This window comes from Typopeltis vanoorti, chromosome 17 (genome assembly GCF_054136105.1).
Source record: "Typopeltis vanoorti isolate ZY-2024b chromosome 17, IOZ_Tvanoo_1.0, whole genome shotgun sequence".
Lineage (NCBI taxonomy): Eukaryota > Metazoa > Arthropoda > Arachnida > Uropygi > Thelyphonidae > Typopeltis > Typopeltis vanoorti.
In genome coordinates, this window is record NC_143565.1 from 53,962,193 (window position 1) to 53,984,964 (window position 22,772).

The 22,772-nt window shown below is 34.4% G+C and overlaps 1 protein-coding gene across 1 annotated transcript in view; it reads right to left on the reverse strand.

The window, feature by feature from the left end:
- LOC150097399 (proteasome activator complex subunit 4-like) overlaps positions 1 to 22,772 on the reverse strand; it is a 646,748-nt gene that overhangs the window by 259,615 nt on the left and 364,361 nt on the right. Inside the window, exon 27 of the mRNA XM_090407543.1 lies at positions 9,684 to 9,812. Coding sequence (XP_090263669.1) covers positions 9,684 to 9,812 — 129 coding nt within the window. The remainder of the gene's footprint in view (positions 1 to 9,683; positions 9,813 to 22,772) is intronic.

Sequence of the window (22,772 nt, forward strand, 5' to 3'; positions counted from 1 at the left end):
GTTTGTATATTTTACAAATCTTAAGGGGTCACTTAAGGATCAAAGCTACATAATTATGAGGAGATCTCTATGTAGCTTATTAGAAACACAGAGAATCAGTGAATTTTCTGACCCAATGTAATACTCACCTTCCCAGGGTAGGTTACATTATTTGTTATCCACTGGTTGCTGAACAACAATAATAAACTTGCAATATGAGACTTGGTCATCCAAATTTTATTCTACAAGGATGGTCTGAGAAGTTCTTGGCCTCGAACATAGATGGCAACACTATCGGCAAGATTTTTTTTTTCTAAGTTGGTACATTTGTCATAAGCATCCATGTGAAATTGCAAGTCATTCTATCAAGTAGTTTGTTTTATACAGCTGTCTGAAGCAAAATTGTTGTCTGTATCCCTTGAAATGGATAAAATTGACTATTGTGAGGTTATAAAATTCTTTGTAAAAGACGGTTTAACAGCAAAAGAAATTCATTCGAAGTTCATAAAAGTTTATGGGGAGTCTTTGTTTTTGACAATTAAGAAATGGGCTGCTGAGTTTAAACATGGCTGCACCAGCCTTGAAGATGATCCACGTGAAGGACGTCCAAACAGTGTAACAACACCAGAAATCATTAATCAAGTGCACGATATGGTATTGGATGACCAGCAAGTCAAAGTGCATGAAATTGCTGAGACTATAGGCATTTCAAAAAAACGTGTAAGATATATTTTGCATGAAGAATTGCATATGAAAAAGCTTTGCGCAAGATGGGTGCTGCGCTTGCTAACAGCAGATCAAAAACGCACTTGCACGAAAATCTCTGAAAAGTGCTTGATACGTTTTAACAAGAATAAAACTGATTTTGTGCATCAATTTATTACTATGGATGAGACTTGGATTCACCATTACACACCAGAATCCAAACAGCAGACAGAAGCCAGTTGTTCAGTGCCAAAGAAGACAAAGTCGGTTCCATCAGCAGGAAGGGTCATGGCATTGGTGTTTTGGGATGCTAAAGGCATTTTGTGTATTAATTATCTTGAAAAGGGTAAAACAATAAACGGGGAATATTATTCTGATCTTTCAACCAGACTGCACAAAAAAATTCATGAGAAAAGACCCAGTTTGCAGAAGAAAAAAAATCATCTTTCATCAGGACAATGCACCTGCCCACAAAATTGTTTTGCAATGGAAAAATTAAGGGATCTGTAGTATCAATTGTTGGAACATCCACCCTATTCCCCAGATTTGGCTCCCTCTGACTTCTATCTCTTCCCAAAACTAAAACTCTTCCTCGCTGGTTAGCATTTTTCTTTGAATCAAGAGGTGATTGCAGCTGTAGAGGAGTATTTTGCAGATCTTACTGACAACCACTACAGGGATGGGATAATGGTGCTGGAATAAATGTATTAGTCTTAAGGGAGATATTGAAAAATAATTTTGAAATTATAAATTTGTTTTTTCATTGTTAGGCTGGAAACTTTTCAGACCACCCTCATATATTGGCTAATAATAAATACACACATAATAGTACACCAAAATCAGGTATCATTTCTATTAGCTGTTTCCCAATGATGAAAGCTCCCCACTATGATTCTCATGGTACCAAAAATAGCAAGATATCCTGGAGCTATTGATTTAAAAATCATCAAAATAAAAGAAGTGAAGCTAGCAAAACAATACAGCCATGTTCACATAATCAACATTACTGAAACTAAAAAGACAAACTGTACACATCCTTCTAAATGATAATTATCAAATGATTTTTTAAAGTACTCATCCACCTATAGAGACTACCATATTTACTCGAATATAACTCACCCTCACATACATTTCACACCCCTAATTTTACTTTATGAAAAGCGAAATTAAAAGGTTTTGCATATACCTGGCATGTGAAAAAAGTTTAAAACTTTAAGAAATAGATAGTGAATGTCATTATGGAAATTTCAGATATTTTGGAATTCGGTTGAAGAGAATCAGCATTTCAACTCAACAATCATTAGCTTGCCTTTGTTGCTGAGTTGTGTGATATTTTGTTAATACTTCACCAATCATATGTGAGACAGGTAGTAGCAATAGAAAATAGTAGCTTTTTCTTGGTAAGCCACACCCATTTTCAGTTTTTTTTTTTTTTTTTAAATCATGGTGATCTTATGATTCCTAAATGATAAAAGGACAAGCAATAATAAAACTGTTTGAAACTATAACTCATTTTTAGGGATGTTAGTCAAGTGAGTAATATTTATTATCCGACTAGTTTCACTGAAACTAGTCGGATAATAAATATTACTCACTTGATTAACATCCCTAAAAATGAGTTGTAGTTTCTAATACAAGTAGTAAAGAAAAAAAGACACAATAAAACTGTTTGTTTTAATTTAATTACAGAAGCATTGTCACCAAAGATTCAAATATGTCAAGTGATGAAGGTAAGCAGCGGATCGTGTAAATAACGTTGATAATTAATTTTACATGTATTCATTTGATAAATAATGTGAGCAATCATAAATTATAATGAATATTGAGAATTTAATTCTAAACATCAATTTAATTTTTTCCTGAAAAACTTGCATTCCTCTGCTTTGCAGTGGGCTTGTTAAGATAAGGACAGCAGTTGTCCAATATTCCTTTTCATTCCAAATGGATAAAACTAACTGCTCCTTTTTCTCTTTCATTTCACCTTCCTAATGCTCTCTGGAATAGCCTTCCTCATGAAATATAATATTGCCAATAATCACATCCTACATATGGCACTAATGTGCAATAAGTTCTAACTCCTATGTGTAGAATGAAAAAGTGCCTATGATCCCAAAGAACATTCTAGGAGAAAGAAGCACCACATTTTATTTTGAGTTATTAGAGGGAGTAGCTAACTTAAAAAAAAAAAAAAAAAAGATAATTTTTGGTAGAGATCTAAACAACAGTAGAAAATATAGAAAATGTTTTGAAGAAAAAGGCAAAACTAAAAATAATGACAAGTACCTAAAAAATTTCAAATTTCCAGTTAGGACATGGGATAGTCTTATTAACACCATGTTCAAACATTCAAGGTGTGCATAGATCCACACAGAAAGAAAAGACCCAAAGAGTATACATTACTGATGATTTCTGATTAGTCCACAGGAGAAGTGTGAACAAAGGTTCTGAAATGGGAAGAGATGTCAGGGGAACTGGGAGATCCAATTCAAAACAAAAACTGCACACAGTCAACTCTCACTACAGGGATTTTGAAGGAATAGTTTATTATAACGGAATTTTCTATAATTTCTTTTCTATAATTTTTTTAACTCCTCAAATATGCTTGCATAAATGTTACGAGGAACACTTAGTAGGGAAATGCTTCTGTAATGCTCATATTCTATTTTACTTTTAAAAGATGGGTACTACAAGAGCTCCATTTCAATAATAAATATGATCTTCTAACCAGATCTTCAGAAGCAAACAGCATAACCAGTGTAAAACTTTTAATTCCATATTTGAGCATTTTCTGTTTGAAGCATTCTGCATTTTCGATGGTGTTTATTACATCAAGTACTGATATTCACCCCTAAATGTTATGGCTAACTGAGGTCTGATGAAGCTGCAACAGATCCAGCAAATAGCAGTGGATTTATTTAAACTACAAAGAAAAAAAGGAATCAAATCAGACCTGGACTGGAAGCGAATTGAAAAAATAACAGTAGACATATTGACAGTTACAAATAAAGAGGAGGAGTTGGTGGATGTTACAATGAAAAGGAAATGAGATATTTTGGGTTTGAATGAGGCTAAACAGAAAAAATAAGGAAAGAAGAATTTAAGAGGAGATTATGTTTTGTTTTGGAAAGGAGCAGAGGGGCAGTCAAAAATGGTGGTTATCATCAATAAAGAAGTAAATGACAAACTCATGAAGTGTGATGGAATTAACGATAGGATAATAAGGCTTGTATTTGAATATAATGGAAAAACAAATCTCACTTATGCAAGTATATGCACCACAACATGGTTTAAATATGGAGGAAAAGGCATTATACAAAGAACAATTAGAGAGTATTATTCAAAATAAGGGTGTAATCATTCTTTATCAAAATTTCATTCTTGATAGAGACTGGAGAAAAGTAACCATGGACATCAAAAGTTTTGCCTTCTGTTGCTTTAGTTGGAGATCATATATGTGGCAAGGGGGAAAAAAGAGGGGGGGGGGTGAGAGAAAGAGAGACAGCAGAAGCTATGGATGATGAAACAGACTGAAGTAAAGCAAGAATTTGAGTCTTAGATCAGATCCAAGGTCCATGAGTTAATTACAGATAATAGATGAGGAATGGAAAAAGTTTCAAGATGTAATGGTAGAAATAGTAGAGGAGGCATGTGTGTGTGTGTGTGTGTGTGTGTGTGTGTGTGTGTGTAAGAACAAGTGGAAGCAGAAAAAGAAAAGAAACATACTGGTGGAATGAGAGAGTTACAGAAGCAGTTATGTAAAAAAAAATCAAGCTTTTTTGGAAGTTCATAAAGACTAGATCAAATGATGATAGAATGTTTATAATCAGAAAAAGAGACATACAAAAAAAAAATAATAACTGAAGAGGAAAATATAAAATGTTGAGCTGAATGTGCAGATAAGTTGGATGAATATACTAATGGCAACAAGAAAATGCTAAATGGACTAATGAAGAATAGATAAAAAAGCAATGAGGAACCAGGTTTTTTAATAAATGGAGATGGAAATCTTGTGAATACTGGATGAGAAATTAGAATGATGGCAATGTTATTTTAGAGATCTGTTAAAGATGAAATCCACAGTGAAATAAACTGGAATGAATTTGCTGATGAGGGAGATAAGGAAATAAGGCTGGCAGAAGCTGAAGGGCATTAAGGACGATGAAGAATGGAAAATCCCCTGTGATAGATAATTTGCTTGTTGAACTGATCAGAGTTTCTGGTCAGGATCATAAATGGTTATGATATCTTGAAACTGATCTGAAGAGAGAGAGAGAGAAAGAGACAGAGAAGGTGATATCCTGATGAATGGACCAAGGGATTATTGTTCAAATATATAATGTTAGCTCAAATGAATAATAGGAATAAAAGATAAAATAGAGGAGGTATTAACAACACCACACAATTTTATCAAAGAGATAAAATTGTGTGGTGTTGTTAATACCGTTAAAAATAAGTCATGATTAACCATCAACGCCTAAGCTTATCTGTTAGATAGAAAACAAGTTTCTCCAACAACTTAACCACAACACCTGACACACAGATAGGCCTCTAGTTTGATGCTTGTGTTCTATCACCTCCTTTATGAAGTGGCACAATTGAGGAGGGTTAAAGAGAAGACAGTTTGGTTTTAAAAAAGGGCAATCAACTGTTGATTTCATTTTTGCTATAAGAGAAATGATGGATAGACACTGAGAATTTGGAAAAAGCCTATTAACAACATTTCTTGATTTTGAAAAAGTCTTTGATTGGGTTCAATGAGAAAAAAGTCTGGGAAAGTTGGGAAAAGATAGGCATAGAAAAGAATATATAGTCATGATCAAGAATATGTATGTTAAGTCTATGAGCTGTGTGAAGACTAAATTTGGTAATTTTGAAAGGTTTACATTAAATAATGGAGTTCGACTAGGAAATATCTTATCTCCACTACAGTTCATTATTGTGATGAATAGCAATCTAGATACAGTTAATAACCAAAAAAGGAGGAAACCTGTGTTTACAGATGATGTGGTGATTCTTTTTCCTGAAAAAGAGCTGCAGAAGAAGCTGGACAAATGGAACAGCATGAGAAAAAACCATGGGTTACCTATTAATGATAGCAAAAATAACTGCATTATTCTAAATCACAGTGAAGATGTACACATTAATGATGTACTATCAAATTCACACTAGATCTTGAAAAGGACAAGCAACTACCATTCCTGAACATCATAATAAAGAAACAAGAAAATAACAGTGTCAACTTATCTGTTTATAGAAACCTACAAATACTGGACGTTATCTACACTTTAGCTCATCACACCACATCTCCCAAAAACTCAGCATTATTCGTATGCTAAAGAAAAGAGCTATACAGCTTACTACACACCAAAATGATCTACAAGAAGAATTGACTATATCCAATGACCTACTCTTAAATGGCTACCATAGAAGACTCATCAACAAGATTCTCTTCTCTGACATACCACAAAGACAACGTGATGTCACCCAATATATCACCACTATAACTATTCCATACGTTGGTACCATTTCCAAAAAACTGGCTCTCCTCCTAAAACCACACAATATTAGAGTGACCTTCAAGCCAGGTGAAACTATTCAGAAATTTCTAAGATCACCGAAAGACTTCAATCCTTTCTACAAGTATGCAGGAGTTTACAACATCCCTTGTTCCTGTGGTCTTACTTACATTGGTCAGACATCTAGAAGCTTCGAAATGAAACAAAGGGAACACATTGGTTATGTAAAAAACAACAGACAAGATATATCTAGCCTTTCTTCCCACTTCTCTACAACCAACCACATTATTAAATGGAATAAAAGTTATATGCCTTATATAGAAGAAAACTACCGTTCCAGAATCTTCAAAGAAGCAGCTACAGTCGTTCCTTCCACAAAAAACCTCAACAGGAACCAAGGTTTAATCCTACGTAATATATGGAAGACTTTAATCAGATCACTAAACACGCATGAAATGAACTTCAGTGCCAACTACAAAATGTTTCTCAACACATAAATCATGTATCTGCTACACGTGTATTGTCTCATGCTCAGTACTATTTTGTTATTGAATTAGAATTGTCAGTTAACATCTAGCTTGTAATTTACTTCGCCTACCTTATTGTACGCTGAAGAAGCCAACAGCAATAGCCGACAAAAATAGTTGGTGAGTAAATAGTTTATTAACACTTGACCAATACTTCTAAATAAGAGTTAGTTAATCATTAATGTAAGTAGTCATTGGGATAGTGAAGCCCCACTTAAGTGCAAGTTTTTGATAACAGAAGTCACTTTTTATTCATTTTGTCTTATGCAGCAGAAACAAAAAGAGAAGAGACAAAAGTAGAATAAAAGCAATGGATATGAAAGTTTTAAGGACAATGTTGGCAAAAACAAGGAAATATAAAATAATAAATGTGGACATGTAGGAATGTTTTGGGAGTAGAAAGTGTTGTATAATGTTTGTGAATGCTCACTTGAAATGGTTTGGATAGATAATGAGAATGAATTTAGAACAAATACCAAGAATGTATGAAATGAAAATTGAAGAAACCAAGAGGAAGACCATGGAAAAGGGGGAGAGAGACTGCATAATAGAAGTTCTAGAAAAGAGAAACCTGAACAAGAACAGTGCTCGAGAAGAAAGAATTTGGGAGGATAGAAAGAAATGAATTGTTTTGATCTATCTAACCTGAAAGTTTCTGTTAGAACAGCTGTCGATAAAGACCTATCAGTGTTCATCCCATTTAAGAATTCTTCAAAGTAATTATTCTAAATAGCCAGAATATCTTCATTCATTTTCAGTTTTTATGTCAACATTTATAATCTCTGATCCCTTTTATAGCATTTTCCTCTATTGCTAAGCTTTTTAATAGTCTACACAACATTTAGCTGCTTTCTTGATATTAATTTTCCATGTTATAACTAAAGTTTTCAAATAAGGACACTTGCTCTTGTCAGAAATTTTCAATAGGATTTCTTCTTTTCCTGGTTCGCCTTTTTACCTCCTAATCTTCCACACCTGATTTTAATCACTGAGACCTCTTCGTCATATGAACTTTAATTGGAAAGACTGCCTCTCTCTATCCAAGACATGGGAGTCTTATTCTTGAAAATAACTTCATTATATCTTTCTCTCTGGCTGAATCAGTAAACATTTTTTTCAGATTTACTACTGATTTTTTAAGGTTTGATCTGGTTTTCTTTAATTTTTTTTTCTCCAATAATACTGGTAAACTCAAGTCTACAGTTTATCTGTAAACATTACTTGACTTTGATTCTTTTTAGAATTTTCTTAAACATTTTTCTTTTCAATGTGATATTCCTTTTCATCCTACTGAAAACTAAACAGTGATGAGTTCCTATTTCAAATTCACTATATATTCTTGTATCATTCTGAAGACATTCTATCAACAATAACAGTACCTTTTTTATTTCTCATATGTTATCTTCAAGTGAATTTATGGACATCTTTATGATGAAACATGGTATTAGTAATGTCCAATCCATATCCTGAATAGAACTCAGCATGCACTAAGCATTGTTCTTAATGAGCTCTTTTCTCCAAATCTTTTCAAACTACAGCCATGTATTTTGAAATGTATGTGTTCAAATCTACTTTTTGTTTGGCATCCCAGCCTACATGATATTTTCTCACGATGTACCATTGTTTTTGCTTAAGCCAATATAGAATCAATACAGAATACAATCTGGTCAGCTAATTCCAAACTGCCAGCCCTTCGTTACTTATTTACTCATTTGACATCAAGGCAGATACCTAATAATGAGATGGTCTAAAAGGAGATGACTGGACAAAAGGCCAGAAACTGTGTTCAGTTCTCTACATTTTCTTCAATCTATTTGGGTGTCTGCTTGGTTATATAGCTTCAATCCTTTAAAGCTATATAAGCTTTATATTATATAGCTATATAATCCTTTAACAACCTTCCATACTCTTTAGAAAGGATAAATATGGAAAATAAATATGAAAAGTAAAATCATTTTGAGGCTACCGTACCATAAAAAGAATCAATGGTTTTAAAAAGTGACATAACAGCTGAAGATAAGAATATGCTGGATGCCTGGAATAGTGCTTTTTTCCCATTTGTTAAAAAAAAAAGCAAAAAAATAAAATAAACAGAATGTGAGAATCACAGAAACTTCCTTACTCAGTGAAGAAAGACACATACAAGCCTCCACTTAAGAAAAAGAAAACTTGGAGAAGAACAAAGTAGATCAAGGAAAATAGTTATTGTGAAGCCAAAATTTTTATCTTACGAAAATAGTTGAGAAATTATGGGAATATAATAAGGATTTCTGTTTAAGCTTTTTTTTTATCTTAAAAAATATATATAATAAGGGGAAACTTTATAAAACCCTTATTATGCATGATGTAAACAGGTACTTATACATAACAATCCATACTTATGTTTAAGTTGGAAATCAATTGTTTGAATTAAAGAAGGTATGGGGGAAGAGGATTTGATGTTAAATCTGGTTACACAGGATTATATGCTAATCTCCACTACAAAATGGCTGTTGATGAGCAATATAGAGTCACCCACAATTAAGTCATCCCACTTTCTCACAGTATAGCCTGTTTCCACAAATGGGGCTATGGCGAACCTGGCGATCTTTGCCACCAGAAATATATACTTTCCTTAGTTGGAGGAAATGCTGACTAGACCTATAGGTAATAGATGTCTTTCATCACCCGGTGATATACCACCACCTTACTTATTAGAGGCCTGAAGTGGCTGTAGCCACTTCACGCCTCTAATAAAGGATAGAGAATAGTAGAAATAATAAGGCTTCTGTATTTCACCAAATTTTAACATAAGTTCATTTGCATCACTAAAAACAGTTTCATAATACAGGGACATCAACTTTTCATATTTCTACAACATCACCGTCCACCACAGTATTTCTATACACGATAAAACTATTTTAAAAAAAAGCATATACTTGGCATTTTTCAAATAAAGTTCAACTTCTGCACTCACTTTAAACTGCTCATGGTAGATGGAAGGATCCTTTTTCAAAAGCACCAGTAATTCTGGAAGGATAGCAAACTGGCTGTATGGATAAAGTCTCATGCAATGATGAAGTATATCTTGGGCTCGGCTCCGTACCTGAAAAAGAGAATGAAGAATCTTATGATGAATACAATAACATCCAAATCACTGAGACAAGAGACACTGCAACCACTCGTCATCTAACTTATAGCATACTGTAAAGATTAGAATTCATTCCATTTAATATAAATAAAATCTGTTTAAAAATTATTTATGAAAGCTTAGAAAATTTATTTAAATACATAAAAAAATAAATCTATTCACTAATTTAATAATATATATCATCATCGTCAGCCATTGTGAATCCACTGTTGGATGAAGGCCTTTCCAAGATTATTCCAAAACTGTCTGTCCATCCATTTCACTCTTGCAAATCTGATGATATCATCAATCCACCATGATTTATGTCAGCACTGTGGTCGTTTTTCCTCTCATGGAATCTAATCCAGAACCTCTTTTGTCCATTGTTGATCTTGTCTTCAAGCAACATGGCAAGCCTATTGTTGCTTCAGATGTTTCACTCTTCCTATGATGTCAGAACCTTTTGGTTTACTTTCTCATCCATGTATTCCTTTTGTGATCCAGTCCCGTGATACCAAGTATACTTCTTTCCATACTAAATTGTGTTGTTCATAATTTTTGAATTTCCTTTGCATTTAGTGTTCATGTTTCACAGCCATATGTCAATGTAGGAAGAGTACATTGGTTAAAAACTTTTCTCTTCATGCATAATGGTAGTTGTTTTCTGAATATTGACCGTAATTTTTCAAACACACGATGCTTTCTATCCAAGCATTATGTGTCTTTTAATTACATCCATGATATTTTTATTATTACTATTACACCCTCCATGGAGTGGACAGACTCACTGAGGGAGGTTCATTCAACTAACAACATATTTATCCTATAGAATCTTTAAATCCTTAACACTCCTTGCATTAACACATTCTGGTAATGCATTCCATTCAATGACAATTCTCCATGTAAAAAATCTACTCCTAATGCCCCTCTTCCCCACACCTTTACATAACGTCTAGGGATGAAATCTAGTTCTTCCCCTCTCATCTTCTACTCTTTTTATAATTCCATCCTTTCATTAACTTAAATGTCTCTATCATATCACCTCTCTTCCTCCTATCCACCAAACTCTGTAATCCATACCTCTTCAACCTTTCTCCATAGCCAGCATGCCAAAGTCTTCACAGTGTCTTAGTCACTCACCTCTGGACCTTCTCCAATGTCTCCACATCACACTGAAAATCAAGTGAACAGATATGAGCACAGTATTCCAAGTGTGGTCTGACCAGTGCTTTATACACAGTGATACAACATCTTCTTTATCCCTACATGTTAGAGTACTTCTTATCATAGCAGCACTATGATGTGCAGCCTTTTCAACACTAGCAATATGCCCTCTAAACTTCACTCTACTATCAACCATCACTCCCAAAGCTCTAATCTCATCCACTTCCTGCAGTATGGCACCATCGATATAGTACACAGCCTTATATTTCTGTACTCCAAAATGCAACATCTTGCACTTATCGATATTGAAACTACAATCCCACTCCTCTGTCTAAGTAAAAAGTCCATTCAAATCTTCTCGAAGGGAATTAACATCAGCAGTGCTACCTATAATTTTTCCCAACTTTGCATCACCAGCAAATGAACAACTGAAGATCCCAAGCCAGTCCACATGATATATTGTTTACAAACAAATTAAACAGCAGAGAACCAAGAACCCTGGGACACACCATTGGTTACCTTCCTTTTTTTTTTTTTTTTAATTAATTTATTATTTTTTTTAAGACACTGATTCATCATACACAACCTGCTGGTATCATTCAGATAGCCAATCTCTGATCCATATAACCAATATACTTTCTGTTCCCATCCTCTACAGCTTGTACACCAACTTATCATGTGGTAATCTATCGAACGCTTTTGCAAAGCCCAAGAATATCACTGTATACGATTCTCCCTTATCTAACACACATGTTACCTTATCATAAAATGCAAGTAATTTGCAAAGACAGGACCTACCCTTTACAAATCTATGCTGACCATCATAAAGAATGCTATGTCCATCAACCCAATCCTGTATTCTATTCCTTAACCAATCTCTCCAACATCATGACCACAACTGCAGTTATACAGACTGGTCTATAGTTGGAGACTTCTGTCCTAGAACCATGCTTGTGAAGTGGCTATTTTGCCTTCTTTCCACTTCTCAGGAACCCTACCCACTGCAAGACTTTCATTAAATAACCAGGTCAAGGGCATAGCCAACTGTGGTGCACATTCCTTAAGAATACATGGTGATATGTCATCCATTCTCACAGCCTTATTAATATCTAACCCAACCAACATCTGATACACCTCTGTTCTTTCACTTCCATTTCTCCTAATACTTGCTTCTCTTTTATATATTGCATGGCATCATTTACACCAGCATGTATTCTGGTGTAAATGATGCAATAATTATTCTTTCTCTTGTCTGTCATATAGCAAAAAAATTCCCTTAAGTTAACCCTGCAGTATGAGATATTGAACCAACCAATATCCTCTCATACTGCACCTTTTCTTTCTTCACCATTCTCGTCACCTTGCTAGCCTGCAATTTATGTTCTTCATGGATCCAATCACCATCAACTGTCTCGTACCTCCTCCGTAACATTTTCTTTTCCAGCACAGCTTGCTCGATTTCACTGTTCATCCATTTCCCTCCTACTCTATTTATTCGCTTAACTCTTGGTATGCACTTATACATTGCTTTTGTCAGATACTGCCTTGTGAGTTTCTATGCATTGTCAACATCTTTTCTGCTTAGCTCATCTAATCAACATACGAGAGTTGTTGAAAAGTTTTGTTTTTTTGAAAAAATCACCTTTATTTCTCAACATACTCTCCATCGAGGTCTACACATTTGGTACAGCGAGTTTCCAATTTTTTCATCCCATCTAGAAAGTAGGATTTGTCAAATGTGCAAAATATTCATTTGACAGCTTTGATGACATCTTCGTTCGAAGAAACTTTTTTCCCACCGAGCCAAATTTTTAAGTTTGGGAACAAGAAGAAGTTGCATGTGGCCAAGTCTGGAAAATATGGTGAATGTGGAACCAATTCGAACCTCAATTCATGCAACTGCGACAGGCGATGTGTGCCGGTGCATTGTCTTGATGAAAGAGCACTTTTATGTGCCAATCTTGGCCATTTTTTCTTCAGTTCTTTTTTAAATGGTGCATAATAGACTCCTGTTATTGTCCTACCCTTTTCCAAATAGTCTATCATGATAATTTCTTGGGAATCCCAAAAAAACAGTAGTCATCACCTTCCCAGCTGACAAAACAGTCTTCACTTTTTAAGTGCTCTTTCACTGGGCATTGTCCACTGTTTTGACTGTTTGGACTCAGGTGTATAGTGGTGGATCCAAGTTTCATCTACAGTCATGAACTGATGCAAAATATCCTACGAATTGTGATTAAACATCGCCAAACACTGCAGTGAAATGTCTTTTCGCATGTGTTTTTGATCGACAATCAACAATCCTGGCACTCATCGTGCACACAGCTTTTTCGTGTGCAACTTTTCATGAAGGATATTATACACCCATTCAGTTGAGATGCCTATAATCTCAGCAATTTCACTCGGTGGTCTTCCATAAAAATACCATGGATTTTGTCAATCACTTCCGTCATAGTGACCTCAGTTGGGCATCCAGAGTGCACTTCATCTTCGATGGACTTACGACCACATTTAAACTTATTTATCCAAAAATAAATAGTCTTTAATGCTGGTGCAGAGAATCCACGAACTGCATGTAACTCGGCTTTGATCTGCACAGCAGTCCACTTCATCAAATAAAAGTGTTTTATCACTGCATGGAACTCATTTTATCCATTTTTATGAAAAATGTGAACATGATCATTTTAAATGTTTGTCAAACAATGTGTCGCACGTTGCTAAAATTTTGCCAGGGGTCATGAAAAAGATGGTACGTGCCGACACTGGTATGAATGAATGAAGTGTGTCACTGTCTACTGGAAATTTACCAAACCTTCAAACAACCCTCATACTGATGCTAGCTAACTACAGAGCTTCCTATAATCACCTGCTTTATACTTCCACATGTATCCATTTTTGGCAGTAACCTTTCATCATTTTGTTTTCTCATTTTATATTGTTTCACCACTTCGAAAACAAGTACCTCATGATCACTTTCACCAACCGGCAGCAGTGTCAACACCCCTTTAACAACTACATCTTGTAAAATTATCACCAAATCCAAAACATTAAAGCCTCTGGTTTGCTTCAATGACATGCTGCTTATTAAGCAGCATGTCATACTTATTTCTCAGAAATTCCACAAGCTCACTCTCCTTGTTCCCATACACTATATATCCTCCTTCCATTCTATATTCTTGTAATTAAAGTCTCCCATCAGGATCACCTTATTTTTACATGCCCAACTAATTTGCCTAATCATTTCACAATCGGTATTCTCTGCATTCCCTGGCCTAATAACAGCATCCTATCAGATATACTAACCTATTTATTTCAACTTCACACAGATTCAAAATCTGTGCATGCACTATCAACTTCCACACTTTGCAATCATTAACAGCACTCCTCCCTCCTCTTTTCACATTTCTGTCCTGGAAAATTATATATTCTACTATTTCTATTCCCAACATCACATCCTCCTCAAACAACCAAGTTTCACTTATTCCAATTATCTTTGGGCATACTGACTCAATCAATGCAACAAACTCAGCTCTCTTGTTTCAAATATTCCTTACATTTGTGTACAAACATAACAATCCCTGCATGTTCGAAGTCATTCCATCAGCCTGTACCACACCTCTCTCTTTCTTCTTACTGAATCAAAGGCTTTCTCATAATCAATAAAACCAAGACATAATGGTAACTGATATTCATTAAACTGTTCAATAGTCTGTTGTACAATTTGAAAAACCAAAAGCCTGCCTGTTCTTTTGCTTGTGCTAGGTCCAACCAAAGTCATACAAAGCCTATGAGCCAAGACTTGTAAACCCTTTCTAAATTACCAATAGTAGACTGATGGGTCAGTAGTTTGTCAAGTCTTCTAATTCACCGTTTTTTTTTTTTTTTTTATAAGAATTAGGGTAGCCTTCTTCTATGTTCTTGGTACATCATTTTTCTTTTAGAAATTCAACTATAACTCCATCCTCACTTACAGCTTTTCCATTTTGCAAGCTTCGGATGCTCCACATAACTTCTTCTGGTAGAATCTGTAGCACAGTTATTTCATAGTTGACTTCTTCCTCTTCATTTAATTCATCATCCTGATATAATACTGAGTAAAATTTTGTAATTCTTTTTTGCTATACTATATCTATTTCTGGTTATGGTCCTATCCTGTAGTTTGATTGCAACCATCTGTTTATTGCTGTTCATTAACTGCTGTTTGGCTTTTTGAGACTACAGTTGTTTTCAATTGTTTGTTGTGTGAATTTACAATTGAATTTTCTTACTCAAATTAAGTGGATATTGAATCCAACATTATTCCAAAGCCAAATAGAAAAACTATAAAAGTTTCGGCGGATCCAAACGAAAGCAAGCCTTTCATGACAGGGGAAACTCATAGTAAAGGTGGAGTAAGCTCTGATCACTATCCTTAGTATTTCCCATAATGTAAAACACAAAGCAAACCTTTCATGACATGGGCAACTCGTAGTAAAGGCTCTGATCACTATCCTTAGTATTTCCCATATGTGTTTTACATTATGGGAAATACTAAGGATAGTGATTAGAACTTACTCCACCTTTACTACGAGTTGCCCCTGTCATGAAAGGTTTGCTGCTTTGTGGTAGGGTATAGACCATGGAGATATTCTGAGCTATCGTAATTGTACAAATAATAAAATTTCTCTGTATAATTAGCAAAATGAAAAGTGCAATATCAGTATATCACTTGCAATATCAGAGAGGTACTTGCAAGCAATATCACTTGCAAGTACCTCTCATTTTTATTATTCTTATTATCATCAGAGACCTCTAGGGAGTATGCATTTCCTGTGTGTGTTTTACATTATGGGAAATACTAAGGATAGTGATCAGATCTTACTCCACCTTTACTACGAGTTTCCCCTGTCATGAAAGGTTTGCTTACTCTTGGATCTGTCGAAACTTTTATAGTTTCTATATTCGGCATGAAAATCTTGTAGTTTCTCTATTCGACTTTGAAATAATGTTGGATTCAATATCCACTTAATTTGAATAATTTTTGCATTGCTGAAGTGAAGCCTTTTGGCTCTCTTTTTCAGTGAATTTTCTTATTTTTTCTATGATACATTTTCTGATCGTTTTGCATAATTATTCAATTTTATTCTGTAGGTTATTCGCTTGTTTCATTTCTCTTCATTTCTTCAGAAATTTTGTCTTGTTTCTGTTCTGTGATACCAGCTATTTCATGCGAGCATTGTAAAAGGTTTTGGGTAATCATGTCATTACTTTCTGATAGATCAGGATTGTTATCTACAAGGGCTTCTGACCTAATGTCCAATCCTCACCTTCTCGTGGTGCACCCTTGTTGGATTCTGATTATATAGAGATTGGAGTAATTATTATTTGTTTCAGAATCCAACATGATCTTCCATCACATAGGCTAGACTTGTAAATATTATTTAATGTAATTCACTTTTTTTATAATTTAATATTCATATAACTACCTTTAACCTTATTTAATATTTAATTAATTAACCAAAGATATATGTATTAATAATGAAAAGACTGCATTAATATTATTAAGCTATTTTATTTATTACTATGTTAATATTATAAGAATTTGTATTTGATATTTTAACTGCATTAATTGAAATGTAAATATTCTTTATTTATTCCTATTTGTAGAAGTTTAGCGTTATGCAACACCTCAATTTTATTATATTTTGTTTGGTTGTCATGGAGACGTATGTAAGCGAGCGAGAACGTTTTTGGAACAGCACGTGGGGAGAATGTTGAAAATTATTGAAAGGAGTTTAGTCAAAGAAATCACGAGAACAATTTAGGCGGGAAGAACGGATATAAAAAGGAAGAACGCTGAAAATATAGATTAGAGAGAGAGAGGATTGGCATTCGGTTGGAATCAGAGGATATTCTAATTCGGCATTCGGGAATCACAGTGTGATAATAGAGAGTCAGCAAGTCACTCAAGCAGCTAAATAAAGTCTACTAGTCGAGAGGCGGTTAGCTAATAAGTTGTAGAATAACAATTATAGCTACGGAAGACAGCTGAGTGACTACCGAATGAATAGCGATACTAGAGTTAAGATTTAATTTCAGGGCTGACCTTTCAAGGATACACAAAATCTTGAAATAAAGCACGGAGTTACTAAAGAATAGTAGAGGCTGTGAAGTTGAAGTTTAAGGATGGCTGTGTATAGAATTATAGTGCCTAAAGAATTAATTGAATGCAGGAAGAATGAACAACTGTGCATATAAAACCTCAAGTTAAGAATTATTGTGTGTTGCCTTTATTCATGAGTGCTCAGTAGTACTTCATGCAAGAACGTTTGTTTATGTGTATAGTGACCAATGATTAATTCAGTTATTGCTTAGAAGATTTATTTAATGAGTGCCGTATACTGTTTAAGTGTTTACAGTTAAAAAAAAAATGTTTGTGTGTAAGTTTATGAAGAAAAAAGATTATCGGTAAGATTCCAACCATTAATATTTCTATACAGAGAAATGTGTGAGTTTCATCTTAGAATTTCTTTATACTAACAGTAAACTATTGCAGAGAATTAGCTGAAGTGTAAAATTAAAAGTGTTTGTTTGTGAAGAGGTGTTACTGCAATTTTTATTGTATTTGAAACTTAAAGAACTATGAGATATTGATGTGAATGATCATTAAGGAACTTTATTAAATAGTTAAAAGGAACTGTGAGAAGACTGTACTAGAGATAACAGATTTACCATTGTCTGAGTTTGTATGATTGTACTTATCAGAGAAGCTAAAATGTTTGTGATATCTTAATTACTGATTTGAAGTTAAGTGTAAAATTTGTGATTTTAAAAATTAAATGTTTGTTTTTGTTAATCAAAAGTTGTATTTTGTCTGAATCTCTTTTACTGCACCATTCATAAAATATTTGAACCACAGCAGGTAAATTGAGTAAGTTAAATATACTTGGCTAGTATATATTAATAGCATATTAAGGAGAAATAGTTGAGGGTTGATTTTTCTTCAATTCTTGAACTAATTCAGATATAGAGTGGCGCAGTCTATAAATATAAATTTTCTCTATATTTGTATTAGAAATCAACTAGCAACTATTTTTTGTCTAAGAACATCGTAGTGACTAAAATGTCAGATCCAAAGTATAGTTTGAGAAGAAGTAGGATCCAACACCCTGTGAAGTAACTACCTGGATACTGAACAAATGAGGATGGGCTGGCAATTTGGAATTTAGCTGACCAAATTGTATTCTTATTGGTTTAAAAAACAATATTAAATGATGGTAAAACATGATAGAATTTCATGCCGGCTGGGGCGTCGCTTGGTTAAACAAGGCCCTCATTGTTTACACCAGGGTGAACAGCGAAAAGTCAGCTACTGGAGCAAATCCTAAAACACACCAGAATTGAAGATCAGTAGTATCAACATAAGAAGCCTGAATGGCAAAGAAATGGAGCTAGCTGAAGAATTAGATAAGTACCAGATCAACATAATAGGGGTGACTGAAACAAAAAAGACAAAAACTGGTGAAATCTTTCTGAGTAAAAAATACAAAATGTTATATTCAGGCAATGACAATCGAGGAAAAGAATGAGTAGCCATAGTATTCAACACTAAATACCAGGTAAATCTTCTTGAATGGCAGGCAATTTCAAGTAGAGTGATGTGGGCAAATATCAGAATGGGGAACTGGACAATGAGACTCATTTGTGCCTATGATCCCACAGAAGGTTCTACTAAGATAGAAGTGGAGGAATTTTTTGAAGCTTTAGAAAAAGCAACTGACACAATGAAAAATAGGTCCTTGTTGAGGATATAAATAGCAGAGTAGTAAATGATTGCCAGACATACAAAAATATTTTGGGAAATTTGGAGAAAAGAGCAAAGCTAATAATAATGACAAATACCTGTTGGATTTCTGCTCAGGACATGGACTGGTTATTACTAACACCATATTCTAACATAAAAATGTGCACAAATTCACATGGAGAGAAGAGGCAAGGAATAAGAAATCTCTCATTGACTATGTTATTGTTGATAGTGATGTTTTCTCTCTGGTGCAGAACACTAGAGTGTACAGAGGATTTTTTGAAATTGGAAGTAATCACCATTTAGTCTTAAGCAGGATGAAATTGAATTTCATATTGAAAAGTAGAACATGTAAGAAAGTTTTAAAACAAATAAAAGTTAAGCAGCTCACAGATGTGAACTGTAGACTACAATATACAAACATTATTCAAGAAAAAATGAGAGAGTTTGAGAACAGGAATCAAACCTTGGAGATTCAGTGGCAAGCTCTGAAGAAAACATTCACTGATTCTACCAAAGAGGCATGTGGTGAGGTTGTCTGCAAGGATAGAAAAATCAGAACTCCCTGGTGGACACAGGAAGTTAAAGAGGCAGTAGAGAAAAAAAAGAAAGCATATCAAAAGTTCCTGGCAAAGTCAGCTTGTGCTCTTAGAGAATACAGAGACAAATGTAAGAAAGCTGACCACTGTGTAAAACTAGCTAAACAAAAGTCATGGGAAGACTTTGGTAAGAACATAGAAAATAAATATCAAGAAGGTGGCAAAATATTCTGGAGGTTGTTGAAGAAGCTTAAGAATGGAGGAAAGAGTGCTGTAAAAGGAATTAGAGATGATAAAGGTGATGTCAAAACTGGAGAAAAAGATATCCTTGAAGTATGGAGTAATTACTTCGAAAAATTGCTGAATGAAACTAGCAGTGATGACAGCACAGTGAAAAAAAAAACTTACCAGGCATGCAATCAGGAATACATATCCATGCTTGAAGTAGAAAAAGCCATCAAAAGTCTGAAATGTGGAAAGGCTGCTGGAGTAGATGATATTAGACCAGAAATGCTCAAGTATGGCAGTATAAAAGTTTTACAGTGGCTACACTGCATAGTTCAGAAAGCCTGGACAAAAGGATGCATTCCAGATGATTGGAGTAGAGCTCTCATAGTACCCATATATAAAAAGGGAAATAAAATTGATTGTGAGAATTATAGAGGTATTTCTCTATTGAGTGTTCCTGGTAAGATTTATGCCAGTATACTTGAGAAACGGTTGAGAAGGATTGTGGAAGAGAAGCTTGGTGAGGAACAAGCTAGATTTAGGCCAAATAGAGGCTGTCAGGATCAGATCTTCACTTTACGACAAATAGTTGAAAAGTCATGGGAATATAACAAAGATCTGTTTTAAGTTTTGTAGATCTGGAAAAAGCATATGACAAGATGCCAAGAGAGAAGCAATTCAAAAAGTTACAGTTGTATGGTGTAAGTGGATCATTATATCAAGCAATACTTAGTCTTTATTTGAGTTGTAAGTCAGCAGTTAGAATTGAAGGAAGTATAGGGAGATGGTTTAATGTTAAATCTGGTGTCAGACAAGGATGTACATTATCACCTCTGTTATTCATTATCTATATGGATTACATTATGAAGGAAAGTGGTATTAAACCTGATATCAAAATTGGAGATGTTAATGTCAGCTTCTTGCTTTATGTGGATGATGTTATACTACTTAATAAAGCTGCTACAAGTCTGCAAGATTCCCTGACTAAACTGAATAACTGTTGTAATAGATATGATATGAAGGTCAGCAATAACAAGACAAAGATAATGAAAATAGGCAGAAGCATTGAAAATATCAGCTGCATTGTGAATGGAGAACCTATAGAACAAGTAAAACATTTCAGCTACTTAGGCACAATTTTTAGTGAAGATGGTAAATTAAATATGGAAATAGACAACAGAATCAACAAAGGTGGTATGGTAGGAAGTCAATTGAATAAATTTATATGGAATAAAAGAGAAATTAGTGAAAACACTAAATTAGCTGTATACAAGACAGCATTCAAACCAATTTTAACTTATGGATCTGAGAGCTGGGTCAGAAGTAGAACATTTGACCAAAGACTAGAGACCGCAAATATGAGAGTCCTGAGAAAGATTAGGGGCGTGAACAGATGGCATCAATGGCAATACCATATTAAAAACGAGGATATTAGGAAAGAACTTGACATTGTTAGCATCCAGGAATGCGTTAGCAGAGCTAATCTCAGGTGGTATGGTCACTTAAACAGAATGGACGAGGAAAGATTAGCCAAACAAGTGTTCTCTGTTAGGTTGGCAGGAAAAAGACCCAGAGGAAAACCAAAATATAGATGGATTGATATGATAAAAAGTGCCTTAGAAGATAGATATATAAATATAAGATCTGACAATGTTGTAGCTTTGACAGGTAATAGATTGATTTGCCAGAAAATTGTATCTAGGAAGTTTAATGATGTAAATTTTTCATGTCGTACTATCATATCCTGTACACTCCTTGAGAGTACATGGCAGGAATTTGATGATGATCATCTATTGTTTAGTTGCATGTTAGAACACATCTTTTTTAATATTGAGTTTGTGTACATCTATTTGTAGGTTTTGCTTTGATCTTTGAAACATTTTTCTTCTTTCTTTTTGGCAGTTTATTTGAATCTTACTGTGTACCATAATGGTTACTTCCAATGTTGAAGGTATTTATAACAGAACAGTTCTGAACTTTTTCTTACTGCTGAGGATAAAATCAATTTCACTAGTTTTTCCATTCCTTCATGCTTACATGGTGATCAGAATGCATTATGAAAATTATGAAGCCACCTACCATGTTAGAGTAAAACTTTAGTTTAATATAATCTGGTGTAAAGAAAAAAAAAACAAACAAACAAACTTACTACATCAAAGCTAGAGTCGTTTTATTATTATTAAGCCTGATTAGCTGGAAGTGACGCTTGCACTCCATGGCGCTAAATCTTCCGTAGGAAGACAAGGTTCAAATCTAATTGCCGACTAGAGGGACATTTGCTAGATTCTGGTGGAGATTGAGCTGTCGCTCAGTTTCCAAAAGTTAGTTAGGGCCAGAATGGCTTCACCTTGTAAGGGAATCAAATGCATTAGCGTTTTTTTGCTGGCCTAGTTGGCCGAGTGGTTAGCGTATCTGCTCTCCAGCCAAAAGACTGTGGGTTCGAATCCCGGCGTGGGCATGGATATTTGTGATTGTCTGTGAAAATAGTAGTGGTCATGGTGGACAGTAGATGCCATTGGTGTAGTTAGAGGACTGAGTGACAGAGATGGAGAGTTGTCGAGCAAGTGCCCTCCCTCGATGAGTCTCGGACTCCCTGGAGGTGTCAAGTAATAATAATAACAACAACAATATAAACCAAAATATACACTCAATGTTTCGACCTTCACACTAAGGTCATCATCTGGAGTATACACATATATACAAAGAAACAAGCTGCAATAATCTAAGTTACTGATCAACTGTTAAAACTATAGGCCTGACTTCTGGTGTAAAAAAAAAAGAAAAAAAAAACCTTAATACATCAAAGCTAGAGTCCTGTTATTATTATTATTAGGTTAAAATTAAATTAAGCTGGAGAGCAACATGTTCACACACAAAAAAAAATTACTTATATGCATATACATATAAATTACAACAAACCAGTATGGATAGGGGCCAATAAAAGCTGAAAATTGCTTAGAGTTCTAAAGTCAGGGTTTGCTGGAAAACTAAGTGGACTGAATGTGTGCCATCCAAATTTTTGATATTTTTATGCCACCATTATTTTCTTAAGATTGGGATGGTTGAAATTTCGATTAACCACACCAATGTAAGTTACATTAAAGGCATCTTTGGTAATATAACAACAATGGAGCACAAAATAAATTACAATAAAATAATCACTTTGAAAAAGTGCCACTACAGCATAAGACAAAAGACAAAATTCAGTAAATTCACTATTTA